Source organism: Lepidochelys olivacea (assembly GCF_965140295.1).
Source record: "Lepidochelys olivacea isolate rLepOli2 genome assembly, chromosome: 6".
Taxonomy (NCBI): Eukaryota; Metazoa; Chordata; order Testudines; family Cheloniidae; genus Lepidochelys; species Lepidochelys olivacea.
In genome coordinates, this window is record NC_140416.1 from 78952283 (window position 1) to 78975741 (window position 23459).

The 23459-nt window shown below is 43.4% G+C and overlaps 1 protein-coding gene across 1 annotated transcript in view; it reads left to right on the plus strand.

Annotated features, from left to right (window-relative positions):
• Positions 1-10516: 10516 nt before the first annotated feature.
• The window catches only part of G2E3 (G2/M-phase specific E3 ubiquitin protein ligase), a 56847-nt gene continuing 43904 nt past the window's right edge, over positions 10517-23459 (plus strand). The window contains exons 1-3 of the mRNA XM_084631463.1: positions 10517-10654; positions 17875-17978; positions 19915-19977. Of these exons, the coding sequence (XP_084487589.1) occupies positions 19941-19977 (37 nt within the window). The 5' untranslated portion in view covers positions 10517-10654; positions 17875-17978; positions 19915-19940. The remainder of the gene's footprint in view (positions 10655-17874; positions 17979-19914; positions 19978-23459) is intronic.

The window sequence follows — 23459 nt, forward strand, 5'->3', positions numbered from 1 at the left end:
TTTCATGACCCCATTATAATAAAAGAAGAAATGGAAAATTAGACAGTGAAATACTTGCTTTAATGTTTATGTAACCACACCTCCTGGATGTGGTGTTCTATCCCATCTAGTAGCACCAAGACCACTTAAAGAGAGAGTAATGAGTCTGCTCTACAGTCTTACCTAAGAGGCAATAGGCTTTTAGCTCATGCATGAGCCTCTACTGCATTTAGCTTCAGAGGTTCCCAGGTTCAATCCTGCCCAGCTATGACTGGGGCCTGTCGGCCTTCCATTAACAGCTAAGCTTATGGTTACAATATAACATAGTCATTAATACATTTAAGATTTAAGGGGCAGTTTAGGCATTTGATAGATGGAAATTTAACCCCACCTTCCTGCTTCAGCAGCAATAAGTATTTTATGTTACGGTATGGCTCTTTATGTTTCCAACAAAATATTATAGCAAACTAAGACCAAAATTTCTTTCTCTGTAGTTACAAACTGGATCATCAGTCGCATATAAAGAAAATTTAGAATCCTACTCCTTTATCTTTGAAATTCTTTCAAGTCATGTAAAAAAAAAGATGACCAGGGAAGACATTAACCAATCTATTATTTTCTACACAAGGCTTATTACTAACAGGAATAATCAGGATTTTGTAACCTTAATTTTATAACTGGAGAAGACACGGAATTTGATGATTGTTTTTGAGAGAGAGAGTTTTGCTGCATCTGAAACATTGAGAAGACCACTGATAGTACATTAATAGATTTTATGTACTTCTTGCTGAACCATAATCCTACTAAATTCTTCACATGTTCTATGTTTAGTTTCAAGCATGTGATGGAATACACCCCTGCATTCACTCCCTATGCACTATTGTAATAATCTTTGGACAAGTTATGTCTTGTAAGGTAGCCTTTGAAAAGTCATACTTTTTGGTCAGTATTGTCCTGATAAAATGTGTGGCAACTTTGTATGAGAAATTAGAAGAGTCCCCTGTATGATGTTATTAACGCATGTTCCAAACCCCACACCTCTGCCCAAGCAGACATCAGAAAATAGGTCTGTCCAAAACAAAGAAATGTGTTTGCCTTAATTTGCATTTAAGTAGTAAGTCATCAAGCCTGAAGGGAAAACAAAGAAGTTCAAACAGGTGACAAAATCCAGCAGGGAATATCCTTCCACATAGACTCTGTCTCCTGGTTCTCAGCTGGAAATGTTTTTCAAGAGGGGGACTGAGCTATAAAAAAGAGGGACAAACACCATAAAGGACCCCCTCTCTTTCCCTGCCCACCTCATTCTCCACACCTGAGAAGACAACAGGAAACAGCCATAAGTCTCTGGGGGGAGGAATCCTGACCTGAAAGTTTGGTCAGTAACCTTGCTGGAAGAAGGTGGTAAGGAATTTTGTTTGAATCTAAAATAATTTGTTAAGTTAGTCACTAGTAACTGTTTTATCTTTATTTTTCTTGTAACCATTTCTAACTTTTATGCCTCATTACTTGTACTCACTTAAAATTTCTCTCTTTGTAGTTAATCAACTGGTTTTATTCTTTTATCTAATCTAAGTTGAAGTGTCTCAGTAAATCTATTTAAGATAATAAGATGACATATTATTTTCTTAAAGGAATAACAGACTTAAAATATTTGTACTACACAGGAGAGGGCTGGGTAGTACATGATATACATTTCAGGGAAAAATCTGGGACTGGGAGTGTGTTGCAGTATAAGCAAGGCTGGAGAGAGACATGGTATAAATGGCAAGCGGCACTTACGGAAACACTCAGGGTGTAGCTTGCTGTTTGTGAATGGCGCAGGTGGGATCTACTTCAGTAAGGCACCCCTGGTTGCGTAGCCAGGATGACACAGCCCCTCACTGGTCTGAACTGTACCCCGGCATGTCACAAAGAAGTTCTCCGTCAAGTGATTGTGAACATATACATTCCACTGCAGATGTGTATACCCCCACTGCACTCAAGTCAAAGTTTTGCAAGCAATACCACTAGGTCCCTATCATCCTTGTGTGTGGAGCTGAGGGCATAAAAGGGGCTTGACTGCCGCTTCTCACTGTTGGAGCTCCCCAATGCTCTTCAGCTTCAGTTGTATATATATTAGAAACAGATTTTCTCCTTTATACATAGTTATTGTTCACTTTAGTACAATTAGTTAATAGCTGGGGGCGGGGTTGGAATGGGAGGAAGTTGCCATGCAGCAATCCTATGGATTTAAACAATGTGCCACATGCAGGGCTTTTATCCCTGTAACTGATAGACACAAAAGTTGCCTAATTTTCTTAGGGACGGGACATCCCTATCCTATCTGTATCTTGTTCCCCATCAGGATGAAGAACCAGAGGGATTTCCACCTTTAAAGTTCATCTTCTCAAAAACACAATGTCTACTTCTCCAGAGCCTGACCCTGACCATGAGAGAGTGGAATGTTCCTCCACAGGGAGTACCCCTCCGTGGCATGGATCTGAAGCTGGTTTTGAGTGAGAAACATAGATCTTCTTCCTCTCCTGCTGCCTCCTTGAGGTGTTCATGCACTCCTCATCCCACAAAAAGGTGTTTAATAAAGTTCTAAGACCAGTCAAGGTCTGGTTGTCAGTTTCTTAAAAGAAGCTATCTAAGAGTTACTCAACTGAAATGGCAACGTTTCTTATAAACCCACCAACTCACCTTAAGAAACAGTCTTAACACAGGCAAATTAATATTAAGAATCTTAAATTGAAATTAAATCCCATATTTCTCTCTGTTGGCCATGATTCATTTATGCTTTGTCTCCAGGAGTACAGAATCTAAATAATCTGGTGTTTAACAGGAGAAACTGTTAATACTTCAAATTATAGTAGCGTTTCCATATCCCATTAAAATTATTTTATTTTTGCAATCCCTTGGCAGTACTTTTACAAACATCATCTCACAAAATATGTTGTAAATCTTGTGATAATATCATGTTGCAGAAGTATATCTGAATTGGAAAGTTGCTTCTTCTTGATGAAGCATTGTGGCTTCTTTGTTGTCTTCTTTGCTTGCTTGGATGAGCTGAGATGAACAGGATGAGCTATGAGAGTAGCTATCTCATTTCAGAGATATTTATACTCTTCTCTTTCCATAGACTTACTGAAGGTGAGACTTACTTACTTACCTCTTTCACGAGCACGGCTGGATCCAAATATCAGACAATGTCATCTTTTCATTGGCTGAACACCTTTATCTGATGGTCTTGGTAGAATCTTCAGCTCATGAACATGCAATCTGCTAATGCATATGCAGCAGGGTTCTAAATCTTCAATGTTAAGGTTATTTGCTCTTTGTGTAGGAGGAGATTCTCAGAACATTTTTAGAGTTTTAATTCTTTTATTCAGTTCATTTTCTGAGATATTCCTTTTAATTCTAAGGTTTAATTGAAGTTGAAATTCTCTTTTCTTGTCTTCTCTTCCTAACAACCTTTGGAGAGGTGGTTCTTGTTTTTCTGAGTTTGGTAAGGGAGTTGCTTAAGCATTGCCAGATAACTAAATATTTCCCAAATTAATATAAATATTTTACACTCCAATGGCTTCTTATATTATCAACCAGTTATCCAAGATAATTGTATTCCATATTGCTTGATAAAACATCTTACTTCTCATGTAATAACAGTATCACAATTATTATATTAGATGTTTGCATGTAGGTACAAAACATTTGCAAATGAACATCACAAAAGAACCATGTTAAGGGTTTAAGGAAGAAACAAAGGTTTTCACCTTTAAGGGGAAAGATTGGGCCACAACTAGCCAAAACTATTCCCCATTATACGTGTTTTCCTTAAAGTTAAATGAATGAAGACATTAGAGTGCTTATGAGAGAAATCATTTTAATGAGAAAACTTCCAGAATTCTTTATGTAGATTTAAAACTAAGATTTACTCTTTTGTGGAAGAAACGGGAGAAGGAGCGGTGAGAGGCTCTTGGCTTAGCTTTTGTGAAACTGATAAACCAGGTACTACACATCAATTCTCTTTGAGATCACAGAATAAGAATATCTTCACATTCCTTAACCAACAGTTCTCAAGATTTCAACCGACAGTAGCTTCACCTACAGTTTGCAGTTAAACTCCTACCAAACACTACATGCAAAGTAAAAACTAACATTTAGATATATCTTCCCAAGGTATCACAAAATCAATTCTAGAGACTATTAAAACAAAATTGAAATTATACAGGGGCATTCCAGAGTCTACACAATCAGAGTTGGAAGTGATAAGCACAGATTTATAACTTAGTTTTTCTCTTGAAAACTTTCCATGGCCTGTCATTTAATGGAAAAAAGCAGAGATTTCCTAGGAATATCTTGAATTAGAATGAATATTTTATTAAAAAAAATAAGCAACCAGAAACATAAATGTGAGCAAGTATTCTCTGTGTATCTACAGTTACTTTCATACAGATGATATCTCCTAAAATTTAGTAAAGGCAAAAGGAATGATGATAACCTGAAATTATAAAAATGATATTTTATCGCTAACCACTTTTGCATCAATATTGTGATTTATTTCCCACAGCTCCAGATGCATATAAGTATCTACTGGAACCAACTGGCTTGCATTTAATGGAGCTACTGATCAATCTGAAAATTCATGATGTTCAAAGGTACCAGTGAAAAAGCACCATTAAAACCTAGGAACAAAGGAGGAAGAAATGAAAAGCAATTTAGCCTGTGCCCTGTTTGACAGACCTAGGAATGTGGCAGAGTGGTGCTGCATTCATATAAACACATTATACTTGTGATCCACATGAGAACCTAGTAACGCAAACGTTCAGGCAACATCTGAGCTCTCCTTGGTGAAACCACACGGTCACACAGTAGGAGAAATATCATTCCCAAACACTGCTGCTCACGTATCTATTTATTATCTGAACAACCTGTAACAAGAGACCTGATATTGCTATTTTGTGAGGAAATTCCCACTGCCAAGAAGGTGGTGTGTTTGAATTTAGAAGTCGCCCAGCACAGTCAGGAGAAATTTTAGATAAAAAAACTCAAACAAAGATGTAAGAGATAATGAAAGAGAATTAGAAAAAGTTATGTATTGTGATAAACAGCAAGCAGATACTTTTCAAAGGGTGGTGGACAAAGTTAGCAACTGTGAAAGTTAGTGGTAAATAGGATGGAAGGGTGAGTTGACCTAACTTTCTACCTTTCCTCTTAAAGGTTAAATCAAGACTACAGACCTGACTCACTGTTGCCCTGCCTTGTAGTCATTTACACCAGTGCAGAGTGGATGTAATACACTACTATTATGATGAGTCCAGAAAAACCTAGTTTGAGCCAATGTAAAGCAGTATGGTATACAGTTTGGAGTTTTTTGCAGCAAGATGTGCGTAGGGTCTATAGAGGAGATTAGTATTTATTAGTCACAATTTTTAATATAATCAAGGGTGAAATTGTCTGTCTGAATTTCTCTCACAAAACTACCACGGCTCTGCTTTAAATAAGTGGAAAACACTGTCTCATGTTCCCAGGTAGTAGATTGTTTGTTTATCTAGAGGATAAGATCCTATTAATGCTACCAGCTAAAAGAGTCAGGGTAAAATTCTCTGCTACTGTAAACTGGTATAGTTCCACAGACTTCAGTTTACAGAAGCAGAGAATTTGACCCCTTTTCTTTTAGTTCAAGTAGTAGACACCTGTGCTTTTGGTGCTGAAAGTTCTAATTTCAGCCTCTGCTGACAACTCTTCATGGGGCTCATTGCAATGTCTATTAAGCCTTAGGTTGGGATCCTAACCTGTCTTGTTGGGGCTTTTATTTCCCTCTGCGTCCTACTTAGTAGCACCCAAAGGTAGCACCTTCTTCTTCCTCTGAGTGAACTGTGACCATTGTAGCTGCACAGGTTTGACATTTTGTAATAGAAATGGGCTACCTCAATAGAATTTTGATATTGCAAATGTTGCTACAATCCCCCAGCACATCTACAAACACACATACAGCCTCTGCCGCTGGTGTAGAGGCCTTCACACCACTTTTGGGAATGCACTTGTTCTGAGAAAGCCTAACTAGTCATTCTCCATTGTGTTGACCTGCATAGTAGTAGTGACTGTACACAGCCAGCACTAGTACAGCAGAGGCAACAGAACAATTACTCCTTACGCTGCAATCCCATGATACTCTTGCCCTTTCAATGGCAGTTTTGACCGCTCAGTGAACTAACTATGTCCCCTGTCAAGCTGTTTGGATACAGGTCTCAGAGATGCTAAGGTGGTTCTTGATTAGTCATGCTCTGCTTAGCCCCTAAGGCCCCTCTATTCAGGACAGGCCCAAGAACAGCCAAAGTATACTCAAGTAGTCTTCCCAGTCCCTTCTACAGGGCTAATTTCAAATCCCCAGAGCAGCAAAGGAGGACACAGAAACAGACTTTTTTTAAACATTCAAATTTTACAAACTATGAAAAAAACCCACAGTTGTCTCCTGTAGGGTTTCACCTGCTTTACAGAAAAGCCCAAACCCACAAAGGACAAAAAGTAAGGCTGGCTAAACACATATATGGGCACACGCATAAGCACCTCACACAATGCATGTATTTCGTTGGGAGTTTCTACAGCAGTTTCTTCATGCACTGCCTCAGTAATCACGAATGTCTGATACGAGATTCAATCCATACAGAATTAAATAGTGGTAACATAATGAATGTCAATCAATGTGGTGGAATGGAGGACTGGTCTTGTCAAACAAACTTGCTATCATTTTTTTTTATGAGATTACAATTTGGGTTGATAAAGATAACTGTGTTGATACAATGCACGTGGATTTCTGTATGGCATTTGACTTATTATTGCATGACATTCTAATTAAAAAATTACTTTACAAAATCAGTGTGGCAGGTTAAATAAAATAATAATAATAATTTGTATTATTGTAGCACCTAGAAGCCCCAGTCATGGACCAGGACCACACTGTGCTAACTGCTAGACAAACATAGAACAAAAAGACAGTCCCTGCCCCAAAGAGCTCACAATCTAAGTATAAGACAAGAGACAACAGATGAATACAGAGAAACCAATGGGTGAGCACAAGGAAGCAATGAGACAATACTGGTCAGCATGATAGGCAGTGGTCTCAGAACATCAGCAGCCTAACCGTTGTCAAGTTTTTTGTAGTCATCATGGTAAAGTAGCGTTTTGAAGGATGATAATGCATTAGTTTTGCAGCTTTTTATGGGGAGCTCCTCACAAGTATGAGGGACAGTATGGGAGAAAGTATGAAACTGCTCCTTTAAAAAAATAACAAGGGGGTGATGGAGGCTGGCATCATGGGCCAAAAAGAGGTGTTAGTTGATCTTTTGATATTGAATGAGAGATGATAGGTATGGAGGGGATAGGTGGTGAAGGGCCTTGAAAGTGAAGACAAGTAAACTTATGTTTGATGTGATAGAGAAATGGGATGCAAAGAGAGAGATGACATGGTTCAAGCAAGGGGCTAGGAAAATTATCTTTGCATCAGCCATCTGAACCAGGTATTAGTGGGGCGAGATCACATTTGTTGAGGTCACAGACACTGACATTACAGTGATGTCATCCATGAGATAAGAGTCTGGATGATAGTTTTAGCTATGCAAATGGACAGGAAAGGCTGTATGTGGTGGGGTATACAAATCCCACATTGAGCCTGAAGGGGTTAAAAGACAATCCTGGGCCCAGATAACCGCCGCCCCTCCCCCCCCCCCCCCGAGCTGCCGAGAATGCTCCAACTGCAGAAGCGGGTTAGAAAGAGCTCAGAAGCCCAGGCAAAGAGGGTTGGACAGGCTGCAGGAGAGAGGAATCTTTCTCCAGGAAGTCAGATGAAGGGCTGAGCTTGAGTGGGCACCACAGAGCGGATAAGGCTCTCAGACAGTGCCTTCTGGCACCAACCTTCCCTTTGAGAACCATCAGGTCTTTCAGGGCTCTTCACCATAGGACTCTTTGTGTGAAATGAGTGACTGTTTGAACTATAGGGGCCATGCCCCAGATTGAAGGGACAGATAGGTAGGAAGTAGCCCAGGGCAACGGACTTAGACTTGCTGCAGGGAGGACCCTGCTGGTGTTGTTTCCCGCAGGGCCCTGGTCTGGGTGCAGTGGAAAGGGTGGGCCCGAGTCCCTCTACCCACCCCTTTATGGGCTGAGGCCCAGATGTAAGTTGAGAACAGAAGATCCCCAGCTAAGGATAGGTACCTCTACCACCCTGACAGAGAGACAAAAGGGTGAAAGTTGTGTGCGCTAACCACTACGCTGCTCAGCCCTCTGAACGCCCTATCACACCGTATCTTAGATATATTATGCAGAAAGAGTCAGCAAGATTTAGACATAGCCTGGATTTGAGTACCTAGAGAGAGGTCTGAGTCAAAGTTAATGCCCAGGTAACAGACCTGAGTGACTGGTAGGGTGGTGGTGGTGTCCACAGTGATAAAGAAAAGAGGTAGCAAGGAGAGAAAGCGGGGTAGGGAGCAGAGACCTAATGGGAGCTAGGTCCCTAAATACCTTCAAAAATCTGGCCATAAGAGGTTTGGTTTAGCCTTAAATGGATTTTAAACAGGTTAACTGATAGATCTCAAAATGTAATTATTAATGAAGAATCCCCCTCAAATGTGGTTCTTTCTAATAGAGTTCCACAAGGAATTCATTCTTGGTCCAATGCTAATCAATATCCTTACTAATGATCTTGAAGAAAATATAAAATAATTACTAGTAAAGTTTGAATATGACACAAAGGTTGGTGGAGTACTAAATAATAATGACAGGTCAGTTTTACAGAGTAATCTGGATCACTTGGTAAACCGATTGCAGTCAAACAACATGCATTTTAACACAGCCAAATGAAAGTCATATGTCTGGGAACAAAGACTGTATATTTACAGGTCTGGGAACAAAGACTGTATATTTACAGGTCTCCTGACAAGAATTTAGGATACACAATGGGTAACCAAATCAGCTCCAACTGTGATGCTGTGGCTAAGAAAAACTAATATGACCCATATAGATAGATAAAAATAGGGAGTAGCAAGGAGGAAGGAAGTGGTATTACCAGAGGCGGCCCATCAGCCCAGGCAAGTGAGGCACAGCCTTACCAAGAATTCCCAAAGCTTATAAAATACATTTTACATATCTTTTTTATTTAATTGATAAATATATAGATTTTCAGCTACAAAACACAGCAAAAATTGACAGAAAATTAAACAAAACTGAAATGTAAAAATATTTAATAAATTAATGGAAATAACAGACTCAATCTCCTTTCCTCCTCAGGCTCATGCTAAAGTGCTTGGCACAATAGCATCTCCAAGCCCTGTATAGTTGGTAGCAACTCAGGATGAGACCGATGGTTCTCCACCTGATTGACAGTGTCAGAGTATGTAACAAGGCACATCCCTTGCCCAGCACATACAGATCCTTCAGCAGGGCAAAACCACTCATTGAAACAAAACAAGAATGTAAACAGATACCTCATTGATAGAGAGATATTACCTCACCCACTATGTCTTGCTAATATCCTGGGACTGATACAGCTAAACTGCATACAACCAACAGATATGTACATCACATGAGATGGACATTCCGCACAGTCCAAAGCACTGTGCTACTGGTATACCAATGTACGGATCCTGTGTTGACCACAGCAACTGCCGGGCAGGGGCACAAGCATGACGGAGACCTCCATGACTTGAGCCCCCAGCACCTGGGAGTTGTAGGGTCCCCCTGTCACCGCTGGCCCCTGAGAACTGTGGGGCCAAGCTCCCAGCCGCAGAAAGCAGCAGGGGTGAGAACCCGAGTTCCTGGCCACTGTGGACAGCAGGGAGACCCCGAGCTCCCGGTCCCCGTGGGTGGCAGGGCCCCTGTGAGATCCTGGCCACCGTGGGCGGCGGGAGTGCTCCGCAGCTCCCGGCTGCCGTGGGAGCCCCGGAGCATGGAGCTGCTGTGGGCAGCTGGGGTGCCCTGGAGCTCCGAGCCACTGCGGGCGGTGGGGGAACCCTGCAGCTCTGAGCTAGGCTCCGGTGGGGTGGGGAGCCTGTAGCTCCCTGTTTTGTCATGCACATTTTTAGTAAAAGTCCCAGATACGCCATGGGCTTCCGTGAATTTGTCTTTATTGCCCGTGACCTGTCCGTGACTTTTACTAAAAATATGTGCGACAAAATCTTAGCCTTGGTGATGACCAATGTGAGCTCTGCAGTTTGCACACGGGCAGTCCCATCAGTACCGGTTGGGGCTGTGCACTTATCCAAGGAGGATGTAGGTAACTCCCAGCCCCAGGCCAGTCCCACGCCTGGGCCAGGGGAGTGGTGGTACAGGGCGCTCCGCAGCTCACTACACCCTGCCTCTGCTGGGGTTCCGTAGGCCATGCCTCGCCCCTCGCCCCCCCAGCGCGGCTCTGCCTCCAGGGCCGCAGCCCGACACGCCCCCGCGCCAGGCTCCTCGGAATCTGCCTCGAGGGAGCGCGCGCCACAGCGCTCAGCTGCTAGGCAGCAACAGCCGAGCGCCGATCACCAGCCAAGCGCAAATAGCCGACGGCCGAGACAGCCTGCCAGGTTTGGGGCGGGCTTTGGCGCCTCGCTTCCGGGACGCCAGCGGATGTTGGGGTTTGAATCGGGTGTCGGTTATGACACTGCTGAGCCTTCGCCGTGAGGCTCGGAGCTGGCGATGCTGCTTGCGGAGCTGCCGTGTGAGTAACGGGCCCTCTTCCCCTGCGCTGCGTGTCCCGCAGGCTGGTGCCAACGAGAACAGGGTTCCCGCTGGGCCTGCCCTGACCCCCCGCTTCACGCCGGGACCCCCCCCCCCCCGCCTTCCGTCTGCAGCCCCGGGGCGCGCTCCCTCCGGCCCCTTCTCCTCTGACCCTGTCCCCGGGGTGCGGGGGCAGCTCTCCTTCCGGGACCCCTCTTCCTCCGATTTTATCGCGGGGTGCGGCTTTGCCTCCGACACCTCCCCCCTTTTCCGACTCTATTCCGGGGGGGTTGCCCCATCGACCTCGTGTTCTCCGGCCCATGGCACTCCCACCCGTACGCTGATACAGATCAAGATCTTCCTCGTCTCATGGGCTGGGGAGGGGGTTTAACGTGCAGAATAGGACCCCAGCCCCCTCTCCTGTCTCAATAGGGAACACGGGGCAGAAGAGACAACCAAATCCCGTCCCCAGAAGGGAGAAGTCCAACATTCTCCTCCCCAGAGGCAGAACGGAGCCCCTCAGAGAGAGAGAGAGATTGTAAAGGCATAATGCACCCCCAGTGGAAGTAATTCCCCCTTTTCCCTGTGTAAGCTAACTGAAGCATCTCTGAGAGGACTGAACCTTGCAGGGAATATGCTGTATGGAGTAAAGATTTTATTTTATGTTAAACTTTTAAAAGATGCTCTTTAGGCTCAAGCATCTTAAGGTCTGTTAGCTTGGACTGAATGATGTCGGAGGAGCTCTTGTTAATCTTCAAAATGCTCCATGGACGTTTCTGCTGAAGTCTGAGTATCGTTTGCTGAACAAATAGCCCAGTGGCTTTCTTGCAGGACCTGTCATTATGTTGTCACACACCACAATGTGAACCTAAGATCCTTTCATATTTAAATTAAGGGGGCACAGTGTGAACTGAAATAGCACCGGTGAAAGCCACATATAGCACTTTGTTGTTTGAACAGCATGGAAAGCATGCACCTGAAAGCATCTTCCCTTTGTTCATTTATTGACATTTCTTTTACTTTAAAATCATAAAGACTTCAGAAATTAAAGAACAAACTTTGCCAGTTTGCAAAAGATCAATTTAGCCTTATTTTGAATGAGTGTTTCCCCCCAAGAGTAGGTGCAGTAGGTGTCTTGAGCAGAAGCTGCTTTTAATACAGATATGATGTCACTTCAATAATACCCCTGCTTTTCACACAGCTGTAAGATGCTGGGGCGGGGGGGTGCAGAGCAGTTTGCGGGGCACAAAGTGGCCGTACTCTTCCAGTCTCTTCTTAGAAACTAAGGTTTACCCATTGGAATTGTCAACATGAGGTGCCACTCACAATAGGCTGTGCAAATATTGAAAATAAGGTTATATGGTGCTAGAATATGCTAGTGGGCTAAACTAGGCTCTTTGGGCTTGGCTCCTTCTTGATTCAGGCTGTGTCTACACTACACAGCTTTTAGCGATATGGCTGTGTTGCTACTGCCGTGCCGCTAAAAGTCGTGCAGTGTACTTGTTGTTTGTTGGCTCTCCTGCCATGTCTATGCCAGGGGTTCTCAACCTTTTTCTTTCTGAGGCCCCCCACAACATGCTATAAAAACTCCAGGGCCCAGTGAGGGAGGAGGGATTCTGGGGTGGGGGCATAGGTGTAGTTTGACTTCTATTTTGGGTAGGCAGGGGCCAGCGAGGCTTGAGCTAGCTCCGCACAGTAGGGTCTGGGGAGGGAGCACCACCTACACTCCCTGACTCACCTCAGTAGGCCACCCATCCTGTTGGGTTTGGGGCGGGGGGGCACAACCAAAAATGATAACTCAAAGGGGGAGGGGCTTTGCTACCCTCTCCCTGAGCGATTTTCAAACATTTTGAGCTAAGGGCTGTGTGCAGGGAGGGGAATAAGTCAGGGTGCACGCAGGGGTAGCTAGGGGCCATGTGCACACATGGGGTAGCTCAGGGTGCAGGGAGGTGTGTAGCTCAGGGTGCAGGGAGGGGGGGTTCATAACTGTGTGCCCAGAGGGCTCCCCTGCAGTCCCTGTTCCCTGAGGGCTCTGCCAGCCATGAAGCCGGGTCCCCCACCCAGGCGGCTTTTATTGGCTGCGTGAGCAAATGGGGCTGGGAGCTGAGGAGCAGTTTCAAACCCCTGCAACAGCAGGAAACAAGGGAACGCTGCGGCTGCCTGGTCCATGGCACCAGCCAGAGCAGCAACTGTCCCTCACTGCCTGGTTCTGGCTTCCCACCTCTGACATGGCCAGGGAGCGGGGAGAGAAGGAGGTGGAGTGGGTGTGTGGAGCTTTCCCGGGACTGCCCTGCTCTTGCACTGTAGTTTTGGCGGGGCAGGGGGGGAGTGCAACACCCCCATGTCTCCCCCATCTATGCCCATGGGCTCAGGGCTTCTGCCCCTTGGGGAGCACCGGGGCTCTGGAATTCAGCCCCGCTGCTCCCAACTCGAGCCCCAGGGGGGGTGCTGAGGATTGGGCTCTGGGTTTTAGCCGTGGGGACCCGCAACCCCCCTGAGAGAGTTCTCGGACCCCCTGTTGAGAACCACTGACCTACACTACAGAGTTAGGTCGACATAAGCTGCCTTGCATCAACCTAACTCTGTAAGCATCTACACTAAAATATTGCTCCTGCTGATGTAACTCGCCCGCTATACTGACTTAACTCTACCTGCGCAAGAGGTATAATGCTTAGGGTGACGCAGTACTTTCATCAACTTTAGTGGCCTCCAGGAGGCATCCTGCTATGCCCCACTGTGACTGCTCTGGTCACAGTTTTGAACTTGGCTGCTGGGCGGCCAGGTATACGTGTACACGTCCCTCCACTTTTAAAGCCCTGTGAATTTTTGAAATTCCATTTCCTGTTCGCACTACCTGGGGAGCTGACTTAGTAACCCGCTCCATGCGGCAAACGTGCTCCTGCCTGGAGTACACAGGATGTGGTGGATTCTCCTGGGTCTGTGGGGAGAAGAGGCTGTGCAGGCACAGCTCCATTCCAGCTGAAGAAATGTCAATATCTATGAGAAGATTGCTCAGGGCATGGGGGAGAAGGGCTACAAGAGGGTCCCTCAACGATGCTATGAGAGAGCCAAGGAACTGCGACAGGCGTACCAGAAGGCAAGGGAGTCTAACAGTTGCACTGGTGCAGAGCCACTTTTACAGAGAGCTGCGTGCCATCCTCGGCAGAGACCCCTCCACCACCCCAAGGGCCCGGGGGATACTTCGAGGGAGTTGGAGTCACAGGCCTCCGGAATGAACAGTGAGGAGGAGGAGTATGGGGAACAGGCCATCGGGGGATCCAGTGACGCAGTTGAGCCAGTCCCTAGAGTCCAGCATAGGCAAGCCTGATGCAGGGGAAGGAACCTCTGGTAAGTATGTAGTTTGCTTTGATATTGCAGGAACACATCTATTTATTCATTTACTCTTTTTTTAATCATGCTAGAAGAGACAGCAATTCTACCTCTATTGGTTATTTCACTATCTGCTTCTCATTTCCCTGTACAGTTAGGCAGAGGGCGCCCTGCAGAACAGTTTCTTTATGTGCACTTGGATGTCCCGTGAATCCTACATAGAAATCTCAAGAAAACTTGCTTGGAGGTAGTCTGCAATCCCCTGCTAAAGGTTTCTAGGGAGGGCTGTCTTATTTCTTCTGTGGCAGGACACTTTCCAACACCACTCAGGAATTAATTCAGCAGGCACCATTGCAGCACACAGGCTAGCAGCATAGGAACCCTGATTTGCAGTCACACACATGTAGGAACTATTCCCTTTCAGCCTCCGTTACCCTCAGGAGTGAGATATCAGCAAAAATCCCCACTGCCTATGGAAAATCATGCTAATGTTCAGTTGCCCTATCTGCATATATTCATACCCCAGAGCTAGCCCCCCAATCCCATTGTCCCAACTCATCCCCGAGCTGTACTCACCATGGCTGGGACTGCTGTCGTGCTCTATGAATCCCAAGAAGAAGTAAGAATGTAGTGCTTGTAATTTGTGTGGATCAGGAGGAGTAAGTTCGGTATACCAAGTTTCCATTTATCTTGTGAATATAGTCAACACACAGAGGTACTATTGTATCTTTTGCAGCTTGAAATGTGGCCTTGAGGGGCTCTCCATCCACACCAGCGGAGCAGCTCAGCCAGATAAGAAGAAGGAAGAGGAAGCGTGATGACATGTTTCAAGAGATCCTGCAGGCCTCTGTTGCTTTGCCTATCAAGGACAGGGCTTAAAGGATCACCCTCGCAGACAGACTGGACGGGGATAAAGAGGAGAAGAGAAAAGCACAGGAAAAGGAGAGAGATGTGCAACAGGAGATGCTAGTGCTTCTCAAGCAGCAAACAGACATGCTGGTGACTCTTGTTGACCTTCAGGTTCAACAGACCTGTTCTTGCCTCTCTGCAGCCCATGGACAACTGCATCCCACATCTCCCTACACCCCACCCTCCCCAAATTCTATGTGGCTCCTGGGGCTGCTGCAGGACCCCTCCCACTTCACCCTTGGGGAGAGTACAGACAATCACAGCCATGCATATGCTGACGTCTGAGAGAGATGATTGGTGTATGTGTTTGTGAAATGAAAATGGCCGTTATTTCCCTTCAAAGGTTCCTTTTCCCTGTGTTTATAAAGTTTCATTAAATTATATGTCTGTCTGGGTTTGCAATAAAAGTCTATTTGTAGAAATTTAATTAATCTTTATTCACAACATATGCTGGCTGGGGCTGACATTCACAGATAATACAGCATTGCAGATGCCTCTATTGATATTACTACATACACTGCACTCATTATAAGGTTCACACTGGGGTGCAAAAAACCAAAGCCAGGCAGAGCACACTACAGCAATGCACATTCTGCACTACTAAAATGGTCTTTCAAAGCCTCCCTGAGCCATATAGCTCCATGTTGAGCTCTTCTTATAGCCCTAGTATCTGCCTGCTCAGAATCAGCAGACAGCTTTTCCACCTCCCCCCTGGCAGAAACTTTTCCCCTTAGCTTCACAAATATTATGAAGCACACAGCAGGTAGCTATAACCTTTGCGATATTTTGTTTTCACGGAGATCTAATCTCATAAGTAGACAGCACCACTGGCCTTTCAGATGGCCAAAGGCACATTAAAATGTCATTCTGCACCTGTAGAGCCTTTAGTTGAAGCGTTCCTTGCTGCTGTTGAGGTGGCTGATGTATGGCTTCATGAGCCATGTGAGTAACGGGGTAGACTGAGTCTCCAAGGATCACTACTGGCATTTCAACATCCTCAATGGTTATATTCTGGTTTGGAAAGTCCCTGCTTGCAGCCTTCTGTAGAAGCCTGTGTTCTTAAAGATGTGTGCATCATGCACCCTCCCTGACCATCCCACACTGATGTCAATAAAATGCCCCCAGTGATCCAACAGAGCGTGCAATACCATAGAAAAGTAGCTGTTTCTGTTGATGTACTCTGTGGCAAGATGGTCTAGAGCCAAAATAGGGATATGTGTGCCATCTGTTGCCCCACTGCAGTTCGGAAACCCCACTGCTGCAAAACCATCCACTATGTCCTGCACATTGCCCAGATTCATAGTCCTTCGTAGTAGGATGCAATTAATGGCCTTGCACACTTGCATCATAGTAGCCTTCATGGTGGATTTCCCAACTCAAAATTGATTCCCGACTGATTGATACCAATCTGGCATTGCAAGCTTCCACACAGCGATTGCCACTGACTTCTCCACTGTCAGGCTGCTCTCAGTTCGGTGTCACTGCCAGAGGACTGGGGTGAGCTCTGCACGCACTTCAGGAATGTGGCATTGCACATTCAAAATTTTACAGCCACTGCTCATCATCCCATACCTGCATAATGATTTGATCCCACCAGTCCCGGGCCCAGAACTGGTGCTCCTCCATCTGCAGCTGCTCTGTGAATGCCAACAATAACTTGAGTTGTTTCTATATCCCACAGCAAGCTAGCCTCCAAGAAATTGTCATGTTGCCTGTGACTCCGTGTGCGGGATCAGGCGCATTGTACGCTCAGTGCTCATCACAGTAGTGCAGAGCTGTTCAGGATCCATGCTTTTCACAGAGATGGCTGACATGTGGGTTTGCAGGGCTTTTGAAAAGAGGCCAAAACTTTATGGGATGCAGATAAAATTACGAGCTGGAGAAAACTGCATCATGTGATGTTGAAACCATGTTCCCAGGCACCCCTGTGTGACTTGTTTGCTTCCATGAGACATCAGAAACCTTTCCCAAAACACCCTGCATTAGATGATGGCGAGTTGCACAGTGTGATAGCTACCCACAGTGGACTGCTCTGCATCAGTGCAAGCGCTGCTAGTGAGGACACACTGCTGACACAAGTTTAGGGTGGCCATGCAAAAGCAACTTACATAAACGTACATCTGTCGCAGTTATTAACTTCTGTCAACTTAGTTTTGTAATGTGGGCTTGCCCTTTATTTTGAAACTGATAGCTTAGATTCTGGAGAACGATGTAGTAGAGTTAGAGAGATGCCATATGGATTGTTTCTGAGGTTTGGTATACACTAATTGTAAATAGACATGACACTAAAATATTGTCTAGGCCAGTAGCACAAAAACAAGTTAAATCACTTATTATGGACTAACTTGCCTAGCATTTCCTTAGGTTTACTCTGTTTTTCCCCCCAAGTAAACATAGTCCAATTGCAAGGTATTGTAAACAAATTTCATTTTTAAAACAACTTTTGTTTCTGTATTAAATGTACTACAGTCCTTCGGAGTCATCTTACCTATTGCCTGCAAGTCCCCATTTCTTATACACTTCAGCTGTTGACTAAATACTTGATTTCAAAATTAGTGGCAGACTTGAGGAAACAATAATTCAGGCAAAATAGTTGACTATTGTCTCACTTTTGTACCCAGTGAGCAATGATTTAGCCCGAATCCTGCAACTGGATCCATGCAGGACAACCTTTGCATTTGTATGGAACCTCGCTGGAGTTGGGGGTTTTGTGCGCAAGCAAAGTTTTGCTCTCACAGATCCTTAATTTGTGAATTAAAAACTCCAGGGCACACCACACTGAGATAAGAGAGCAACGCACTGCTTTTAGTAACAGTTCCTCTTTCTTCTCCCCAAAACCCAAAAGAGAGAATGAAATGTTAGGTTCTGACATTTGTGCTTCTCATTGCCAACCAAACCTAAGTTCCCCCTATCTATCAGGATTTTTCACCATTTAATTAAGCCATAGGGTACTGATGTCTTGGATCCTCTTTGCCTATACAGATGGTCCCTCTGTTCGAGTGCCCTAAAAGACTGAAGACCTTGAGGGTGCCAGTGGCCATTGCTGAGTGAGGAAAAAAACATCTTTCACGGGGAGTTCCAAAGAGGTAAGATACTGTTTTAAACTCTGTTCTTGACTCCCTCACTAAAGAAGGGTGGAAAAATAACTTCTTTGTAGCTTATCAGATTCAGTTAAATTGGCAGAAATGGCATTAAGTGACCATCTTGATTAGCTGATTTGTTTGGCAGTGTAAGGGCATAATAAATGTGATCTACATTATGTAGGTATATAACCTGAAGTTAAAATTGTCCAAAAGTATTAAAACAAAATGAGATTGAATAAAAAGGTTGATGCATTAAATTGTATAACTAGTGATTTCAGATTATTCCAATCACAAGCCTTCACTTCTATAGATATTCCTGCACCAGCAGATGGATTACATGACCCAATAGGTCTCTTCTATGTCTGTCTTCTGATTCCTAGAAATGTTACAGTTTTCTTCCCATGTGCATTGCCAGCAGCTCCTTGAAGAGTGGCTATAGTTTTAAGATTTGTTGCATGTTTCTTGTTTAGTCAAGCAGTGTTTCCCATATTTTTGGAAGCTGAGCCCTTAGTAAGGAAGATGAAGTCAACTACCTTTAGCCCTACTGTGGTGTTAAATGTGAACAGGTCTATCCAGAATAATCGGTCACTCTCTGTAGATCTTCATAATATGATATTCCTCAACTTTGTCACATGTTTTAATCATTTAAATGATTGGGATAGTTCATACCTTAAATCTAATCTACACTGTCTGCAACTTCAGGGAAACACCACTGCATCAGTTATACTTGGATCAAGTTTTCTGCATAAGCATAATAGCTAAAAGTTCTGGAGAACAATTAACAAAATGGATCAGATTTCTTCCTGGTGTAACTCCACTAAAGTCCAGTGAATTATATCAGGGAAAAGTGTGGCCCACTGTGTCGTGGGGTATTTTTTTGCAGAAACTGAAATCTTGTCAGTTGATTGAGAACAAATTTGCATTTAAATAAATGCATAGTTTACTAATTTGATAGGCAAACTGCAAGTTCTTTGCCAGTGTATTTGCAAAAGCATCTTTTGGAAAGTGGACATAAAATTTGTTGTTCATGATTTGGTTCCCAAATGCTGCGGAAGTCAGAGGCAAATTGCATTAATGAAAGGCTTATTGTTAGAGCACTACCAAATTCACAGTCTATTTTCATAAATGTAATGGTCATAGCATTTTAAAAATCTTGAATTTCATGGTTTCAGATATTTAAATCTTAAATTTCTTGGTGTTGTAACAAAGCATGAATATGTATTTGAAAATGGCAAAATACAAACTTGTAAAGCTTATGATGACCCCTCCCCCCACCACCAAAAAGTGACAACCTCCGGCCCCCACATTCCATGCCACACTTACTTCTATGCTGCTGCTGGTGGTGGCACTGGCTTCAGAGCTGGGTGCTCAGCCAGCTGCCACCTCCCTCGGGCCATCCAATTCTGAAGGAAGTGCCACTGCCATCAGCAGCGCAGAAGTAAGGGTGGCAATACCATACCATGTCACCCTGACTTCTGTGCTGCTGCTGGCGGTGCTACCTTCAGAGCTGGGTGCCTGGCCAGCAGCCGCCGCTCTCTGACTGCCCAGCTCTGAAGGCAACACAGAAGTAAGGTTGGCAATACTGCAACCCCCCTGTAATAACCTTGCGACTCCCTTTTGAGTTGGGATCCCCAGTTTGAGAAACGCTGTATAGTATAGCATAAAAGTACAGAAAAGATCAGATTTCAAAGGGGAGATCAGATTTCACCTTTTCAGCCTTTATTCTTTTCAACTTTTACCTTTCAGAGTGAAAGCTGAATTTTAATTTGTTAGGACTTTGAGGTCATCTGGGAAGCATTGTAAAAGGAAAAATGTAGAAGTAGGTTACTTAGTCTTTTAAGACTAGAGTTTAAAAGAAAATTGAATTAAATACAGTAAAATGCAGCATACCATCCTCAACAAACTGAATACTTTTGACATCTTGTTTTAATTTCCATAGTAAACAGCTAGAAGAAAGGTACTAGAATGAATGAAAATACCCTCTTCCGCTTCCAAAGCCCAGGTAAGTAAGGCTATTTAAATGATTTAGCACAGTGGCTCTCAACCTTTCCAGACTACTGTACCAATTTCAGTGGTCTGATTTGTCTTGCGTACCCCCAAGTTTCACCTCACTAAAAAACTACGTGCTTACAAAATCAAACATAAAAATACAAAAGTGTCACAGCTCACTATTACTGAATAATTTCTTACTTTCTCATTTTTACCATGTAAATATAAAATAAATCAATTGGAATAGAAATACTGTACTTACATTTCTATGTATAGTATATAGAACAGTATAAACAAGTCATTCCCTGTATGAAATTTTGGTTTGTACTGACTTTACTAGTGCTTTTTATGTAGCCTGTTGCAAAACTAGGCAAACATCTAGATGAGTTGATGTATGCCCTGGATAGGGTGACCAGATATCCCGATTTTATAGGGACAGTCCCGATTTTTGAGTCTTTTTCTTATACAGGCTCCTATTACTCCCCATCCCCGTCCCAATTTTTCACTTGCTGTCTGGTAACCCTCCCCTGGAAGACCTCTGCGTACCCCCCAGGGGTACATGTATCCCTGATTGAGAGAGACTGATTTAGCTAACTTACTGTATTTAAATGTTTACAGAACTTGTAGATGCTGCAATACAAAGGCAATAATTTTAATGTAGGATTTCAATTTCAATTCAACAGTATGGCTCCAGCATGTGGCTTGGTAATGCAATGGTTTAAAAGAATGGGTGAAATTTCAATAGTAAAATTGTGTGTTGAAACATGATTCACTTCAGGGTGAGTTCAAGGTGGCATGATATTCTTGATGACTGATTTTCCTAATTTTGTTAAAGGCTTCCCGTAATTATGTTTATGCTTAAAACATATTTTGATCGTTTTTTAAAGCAAATAAATGCTTTAAAAAAATCACTTTGGAAGTGCAACTGCTGGGTTAAACTTAGCTGTGTGTGAGACATATCTATTAAGTTGAGACTTCACTTTTCTGAAAATAGAAGAGTTTAAAATAGCACTGTTTTCTTTCTCTGTTGTGACTGTTAACCATATTCATTTAATGCTAATGGTACCTTTAGATTAATGGAAGTATCAGTAAATTGAAGAAAAACTTTAATTTATTTCTACTGCGGGTCAAAATTAAGATATCTGAAATTAATTTATCTGTTTCTAGCTTTTAGTTTTTGTTCATTTTCTGAATTTCTTGGTAACCTTAATAGTTTGTTTTTGTGTTTTAAATTTGTTAAATCCAAGGTGTTCTCGAATTTGCTAATGGATCTGTTTTGAAACACTATTGTACATTGTACGGGCATTTCTAATATGTGACTTAATGCAGTCAATGGAACCCCTTCACTGAATCATGTATTGCCAAATGGTTGCCACACATACATATGAAAAAGCAATGGACTAAAAAGTAGTAACACAGTTCTTCAAGTTACTGCACAGGCGGATCCCATTTCTGGTGTCCATGTGCCCAATCACAGGTGAAAATGTTTCATACTCTACCATTGCCAATAGGGGTCACACATATGCCCTTTGTGACTTGTGTCCCCTTCCCCCAGGGCTTAAAGGGTACAGCAACCACCACTAAGTTCCTTCTTCCCATGAGGCAAAGTCAGAACAACATACTGTCCCTTTGTAGTAATCTTGTTACTTAATAATTTGTTTATGCTTAGTAGCTAATTTACTTGTTACTGTTTCAATTAGCATGTTCTTAGTAGGTTTAAAAAAAAAAAAAGGCAGCAGCTTATGGCAGAGCCAAGGCTTCAAGCCGTGTCCTCTTGTGGGGAGATCGCAATAGATGCCTTTACTGTCTGGGTGAGGAATCTGTCATGGCTAAGTGTGAAGTTTGCAAGTCCTTCAAGAAGTGCGCACACTAGGAGTGGTAGTCCAAACTGAAGCTTTATCTTAGGGAAAGGTCCATGAGAGTTATGTCTGACTCAGCACAGACCTGATATAGAGGCTTCTGTTTTCCCAGCTCATCTCTCCAAGGCTTCTGTCACCAGAAACGTGACACCTAATTCAGGAGCAATTTAAAAAGATTCGGGTCCATTGGAGTAGTCAGAGACCCTTATTGTTCGAGGACTGAGTGCCCCGGACAGTCTTCTGCAATGCTTTCCTTGTCAGCACTGGCAGCTTTGATCAAAGCCTGCTGTGCACCAATTGTTTTAACTGCAGAGGAAGCTTCAAAGCAGAGGGACATCTATAGCATCCTCCTTGCAGGGACCTTTTATAACTAAATTTGCAGCTCCAAAAGCTTCTTTTGTGTCTTCACTAGACCTTAGGGTCACTCCAGCACCTGAGTCACCAGTCCTGGTGCTTTTCCTGATCTCAATACCAGACAGAGCCCCTCCTCAAAAAGAAAACTAGGGTGCCTCTAATGAAAATATCTTTGAACCAGTATGTCAATACAATCAAGGATTTAACACCCACTCAAATCCTTCAGTCTCCTGTCATGGCTTCTCATTCCTCTATAGACTCTAGCAGGAGTCCTCCCTCAAAGAGAAAGTCACACGGACAGAAAGAAAATAAGTTTAGGGTGGCATATGGACAAGAGCCTCCTAATAGACCTAAAGATGCCTGTTAGTTTGTTTTCAATTGTATGCAAGGTCTTAGAACAAATTTTGAAAGAGAAAATAGTTGAGGACACAGAGGCAAACAGTAATTGGGTTAAAATACAACATGGTTTTACAAAAGGAAGATGGTGCCAATCTTTGAGAAGATAACTGATTTTTTTTATTTATTTTTTTTATACCAAGGGAATGCAGTACATCTAATCTACCTGGATTTCAAGAAGGCTATTGATACAGTTCCACATGGGAAATTATTAGTTAAATTGTAAAAGATAGGGATTAATATGAGAATTGAAAGGTGGGTAAGAAAATTGTTAAAGGGGATACTACAAGGGGTCATACTGAAAGGTGAACTGTCAGGCTGGAGGGAGGTTACTAGTGGAGTTTCTCAGGGATGGTCAATCTTATTTAACATTTTTATTAATGACCATGGCACAAAAAGTGGGAGTGTGCTAATAAAATTTGTGGATGACACGAAGTTGGGAGGTATTGCCAATACAGAGGAGGACCGGAATATCATGCAAGAAGATCTGGAGGACCTTGAAAACTGGAGTAATAGAAATGGGATGAATTTAATAGTGCAAAGTGCAGGGTCATGCACTTAAGGACTAACAACAAGAATTTTTGCTACAAGCTGGGGACTTACAGTTGGAAGTGACAGAGGAAGAGAAATATCTGGGTGTTTTGGTTGATCACAGGATGACTATGAGCCACTAATATGATGCAGCTGTGAGAGAGGCTAATGCAGTCTTAGGATGCATCAGATGAGATATTTCCTGTAAAGACAGGGAAGTGTTAGTACCATTATATAAGGCACTGGGTGAGACCTCATATGGAATACTGTGCAATTCTGTTGTCCCATGTTTAGGAAAGATGAATTCAGACTGGAACAGATGCAGAGAAGGGCTTCTACGATGATCTGAGAAATG